The sequence below is a fragment of the Plasmopara halstedii genome (genome assembly GCF_900000015.1).
Source record: "Plasmopara halstedii genome assembly, contig: Scaffold_650, whole genome shotgun sequence".
NCBI lineage: Eukaryota > Oomycota > Peronosporomycetes > Peronosporales > Peronosporaceae > Plasmopara > Plasmopara halstedii.
Genome location: NW_020187567.1, coordinates 1,222,802 through 1,227,961, shown reverse-complemented (window position 1 = coordinate 1,227,961; position 5,160 = coordinate 1,222,802). Strand labels below are relative to the sequence as shown.

At 47.5% G+C, this 5,160-nt stretch overlaps 1 protein-coding gene across 1 annotated transcript; it reads left to right on the top strand.

Moving 5' to 3' along the window:
• Nucleotides 1-1,671: 1,671 nt before the first annotated feature.
• On the top strand, nt 1,672-2,304 carry PHALS_12878 (FOG: Transposon-encoded proteins with TYA, reverse transcriptase, integrase domains in various combinations; the record flags this gene model as incomplete). Its single annotated transcript, XM_024728517.1, has 1 exon — nt 1,672-2,304. The coding sequence occupies one exon, from the start codon at nt 1,672-1,674 to the stop codon at nt 2,302-2,304; it is 633 nt and encodes a 210-aa protein (XP_024578986.1).
• Nucleotides 2,305-5,160: the final 2,856 nt, after the last annotated feature.

Genomic DNA, 5,160 nt, shown 5'->3' with positions numbered 1-5,160 from the left:
TTTTGGCTGCTTGTCCCGATGAGAAGAAGAAAAGGCATGATGGTGCCAAGGGTGGCTGAGAGAGAACGTCAAAACGAAGGGCGTGGTAAACTATACCTTGTGCGTACAAGATAGCGACACTCAAGAGAATTGGATCTTGGACAGCGGGTCGAGCCGGCATCTCGTGAACGACGCAGAGCTACTCGAACATGCTCGAGAATGTAAATATCTGTGTTTGGTAGCCGATGGCACGATGCTTCAGCTGACGCTGGTCGGTAGCGTGCTACTGCGGGTAATAGCGCTCGGCAAGCCGAGAATCGTTTGCCAAACCGACGTCTACTACGCACCAATGCTAGCCCAAAATATATTGTCGTGCGGCAAGCTCGAGTTTAAAGGATACAAGCTCGTTTACGCAAACGATTGGCGAACGATCAGATCGCTCAACACCGGCAACGTCATTTTTGATGTGGCAATGCAAAACATTGGGCTTGTTGTAGAAGTGCAAGTCGAACGAGACGACATTAGCAAGGCTGGCTTCATCGTGGCATCGATTGCTAAGGTGAAGGAGCGCGGAGAAAACGTGCAGCGTGGAACGCTCATGCATTTCCAGCAGCGTTTCGGGCATCTATCGACACAATCGAGAGGATGGTGCTCAAGCCGGCTCTGGAATTCAGCTCACGGACTGTCGACGCATGGTGTGCGTCACGCGCGCCCAGAGTAAGCAAACCAAGAACGCGCAGTCAAAGAAAGATACGAGTGCGCACTCCCCGATCGATCGCATCGGCGGTGTGATTTGCTTAGAACTTAAGGGACCGATGACGCCAAAGGACCGCCTTGGGAATCGGTCCCTCGTTAACTTTGTCGATCACAAGAGCAATTACTGCCGCGGATCGGGACGCTCCAAGACCAAACGGCGTAAAGGTTCAAGGAATTCTTAGTGTTCTTTGAGAAGCGCTTCGACTTTCGCATTCATGTCCTACGAACAGATGGGGAAGGTGAATATCGGAACGCTGATTTGTTCTGCAAGTCCGCCGGCGTGTCACGGCAGGTGAGCGAAGCAAGAAATCAAGCATTAAATGGCAAGGCAGAGCACATGCACCGGACGGTTCTAAATATGGTCCGCTCTATGATTTTTGCATGCAAACTCCCGCTAAAATTAGGGAGATGCGGTGGAATACTCAGCGTACATACTAAATCGCAGTCCCACAAGCTCGAACGTCAACCAAGCATCACCAATTGAGGTACGAACAAGTCAAGCACCCAACCTTCGTGATATCGTTACTTTTGGTTTGGTGTGCACAGTGTACCGTGATCCGAAGAAGAACTCTTTTGCACATTGGGCGCGGATTGGCATCATCGTGGGTCGCAGCGACGAGACCAAAGGATATCGTCTGTTCATACGCACGGCCAATGTCGTGATCGTGACCCAACACGTCAAGAATATTAAGGCTCCCAGGAGCTGAGGTGGAGACATCTTCGATTGTCCCCGTCGTAGCTAAAACAAAGGGGACAGCTAATCAGAAATTGTGGGTACTTGCATCCCATGCCACACGAGGGGCTGCCAAGCGAGCGGCACAAGACAGTAAACAAGTGACAAATGATGTGCCAGTTGTGATGCTAGTTTACGAGGCTGATCCCAAGACACACGCGGAGGCAATGCGCAGCACGAAAGCTGAAGGATGAAAAAAGGCAATGCTCGAGGAGATCCCCGCTCTTCAAATAATGGTGACTGGAATGTTTTTCAAGCGACCGACTGGGGCGAACATGCTGCACAGTAAGCGGGTATTCAAGACCAAAACTAATGCAAATGGCGCGAAGGAGCGCCTCAAGGCGTGGCTAGTTGCGTGCGGGAACAAGCAAGGTTTCGGCAACGATTATGCGCTCACCTTCGCTGCGGTCATGGTTATGTCGATAGTACAGGTGATCCTAGGCCTTGCAGCGAGGAGGGGGGTGCCGGCAAAGCTTGGTGACATTCCGAGCGCCTACGTCAATGCCGACAAGGAGAAGGACCTTGAGATTCTGCTCCATGTGCCTAGCGGTATGGACATCAAGGATAAACAACTAAAGAAGCTTGGTGCAACCAACGCAAGCGAAGTCGCGCTTGAGCTAAAGAAGAGCCTATATGGACTAAAGCAGGCAGGACAATTATGGAGTCAATTGCTACACGCAAGATTTACTGACGCAGGATTCAAGCAGTGTATCAGCGACATGTGCCTGAACTTCAAGCGCGAGGAAGAAGTCTTGACAGTTGTCGGCGTCTACGTCGACGATCTCCTTGTCACAACAACAAGAGCTGCAGCGGTTGAGCACTTTTTCTGTCGATGACATCGCTTTCGATCAAGAATCTTGGACCAGTGTCCAAGTTTCTCGGCATAAGAGTGACGGCACTCGACACGCACGCATATGTCCTTGATCAGGAGGAGGCTGTTGCGTGGGCATGAGCACGGCATGGGTTCGTCCAACCACACGTGGACGCCTATCGGTGACGATTGCTACGAAAACGTCACGCCAGATAGTGCATCACCAAGTATTCGCTCGTTTCAGTCGCTGGTCGGCAGTTTGCTATGGATTGCACGATGCACGCGTCTAGACATTGCATTTGCGGTTCACAAAGCCACGCGCCAGACACATGCACCGCGCGTACGAGACTGGAAACTCGCAAAGAGGATAGCGCGCTATCTTAGTGGCAGCAAGGTGATGCGGCTTGAAATGGGCACTAATACCGACCGCAAACAAACAAATAACGCTCGAGTCTTACAGTAATGCCGACTTTGCTGCCGACAAGGGAGATAGAAAATTTCTCACTGGTGCCATCGTTTTGCTTAATGGGATGCCTGTAAGCTGGCAGTCAAGAAACAAGGTGGCGTCTCTCTCTCGACTATAGAGGCCAAATTTGTCGCAGCATCCGAGATGGCACGCGAGCTTCTTGGTATTCAGGAGATGCTTAAAGAGGTGGGATGTGCACCGACTCAGCCTATGTCGATGGATGTGGATAACCAACTCACAGTGAACCCTATACACTCAAATAGAACTTGGCTCTTTTGGGGATTAGAACCCTTAATAATGAAAGTGGACCCACCACAAGGCAAATCTGAGTTCGTTTTCTATACGAAAAAATATAACAGTTAAAAAGCAAGTATAGTAGACATACAACCACAATACCGTTCTTCAACAGTATCAAGCGGCGTAAATCCAACACGTTCACTCGCCATTAGTTCACATTGATCCTTAGCTAGGATTGGTCTCGACTCCTGCGGCCTCGCGTATAGACGCAATCATCTTGATTTTGAATGCCTTCGTCAGCATATCCGCAAGCTGACGCTTCGTGTCGATGTGGTAGATCTTCAAAATACCTTCTCGCACATTCTTGCGTATGATGTGGTGCCTTCTGTCTTAGTGCTTCGACCGAGCATGGTGTTTGGCGTTTGCACCATATCTGATCTGTTCTTGGTTCTTTCAAACTTTTGTGCCTTCCAGTCAGTCGCGACGCGCGATCTTAAGCATCGCACGCTTCCAATTGATATCTTCAGTGCAAAGGCTGATAGCCATATATTTATATTTTAGTCTTTTCCAAGCCGAGTGCAACGGTCTGTTGCCGCTAGGATTTGAACACGACTGGCGTTCCTTTAACCATGATCACAACTTTCGAAACCGAGCATTTGTCATCGATATTAATGCCCCGATCGGTACCTGAACATGCCTTAACCGCAATGTAACCACTGACTTGATAGACGATATCGATTAGACATGTGCTCTTTAGGAAGCGTAGCGCGCGAGTAGGCGGTAATCAATATGGCAGTCCAAAATTTTCTTGGAAACGTGATAGCTTTGTTACCACGTATTCAACATCCGGTGTAGTATATGTGGTATGTACATCAAGCTTCTAGGCAAGTATCGATATGGTTTCAAGCGCATCTCCAATTGACCCAATTCCGTTGTAGGCGACTGCGCTGATGACAACATCAATCCTGATGCGCACGGGTTGTCAACTCTTTTAGCATCTGATTGATCGAATCGCCTGACCACGTTGTCAGTGTCACAAGACTGCTAGATCAAAAGTGTTTTCGAGGGAACTGTCGTGATCAATCATCATGCCCAGAGAAAATCTGCGTTATCAAGCGCCTTCATCTTTAATTTATTTCTGAGCAGTATCTTGAACTCAATGATCTCCCTGCTTTTTTGCTTGTATAATCATGTCATCCACAAATAAACTAAAATGGTCTAACCTAAACAAGATCGCTTGACAGAAACGCACTGGTCCCCCCGCAGCTCATAAAGCAATTGTTCAAACAGATACTATGTAATGTCTTGTTCCAGGTACATGTTGCTTGTTTCATCCCGTATGCAGACTTTTTGATTGGGCTACATATCCCTGCACATTGTCGACCCCAGCGAAACGTTAACTGTTAGCACATTGCTGAGAAAGCAGTACCGACATCCACCTGTTCCATTTAGTAGTTGCACTTCGCGCACACAGAGAGTATTATCCAAATTGAGCTCATTTTAACAGCCAGGAAAAGTTTTTGACGAAAGCAATCTCATAGTTGTGTTAGAGCCCTTCGTGGAAAGTTGTGCCTTGTACCGGACAACAGTGCACTTTTTTTATCACTTTTCATGGCAATGTCGCATCGTAATCCAATTGTGCGATTTTCCTTCTTTTTTAGCTTTTATATTTTTTTGGTTCTGCTGATGTAGGCGAAGCTCAGCTTCAATAGCTTCATGTCTCTTAGTACATCACCACTTTTGTTTCTTGAGCATATATTGTCGGCATGTCTGTAGCATTCTCACTTTTCATTAAGTATGCAAGAATTGCACCGGCAATGCATTCGTCTTGCGTCAATCCTAACGCGTTTTGGCTTCTGTGGATCACTACATTCTTTTGAAGCAACTTTCTCATATACGCCATCACGATGCATAGCGTCGGCTCATGTTTTCGTCGTGTTTGCTCCAGTTCACTTCAAAGCAAGACACCAAACGATATTCCTGATGCTTATGAGGAGATGGACGATTCTCTGCTAGCTTCAACCTGTTTCTATTAGAACTCTCACTAACATAGTTCACATCAACATTTCCAACTGGTTTCTCTTGCAGTTTATGTAGGCTCGTCATTAATTAGCGGTCAATCCAATTGGTTTAAAACATAATACCATTGTCTTTTATAAGTGCGATGATCGCTAATGC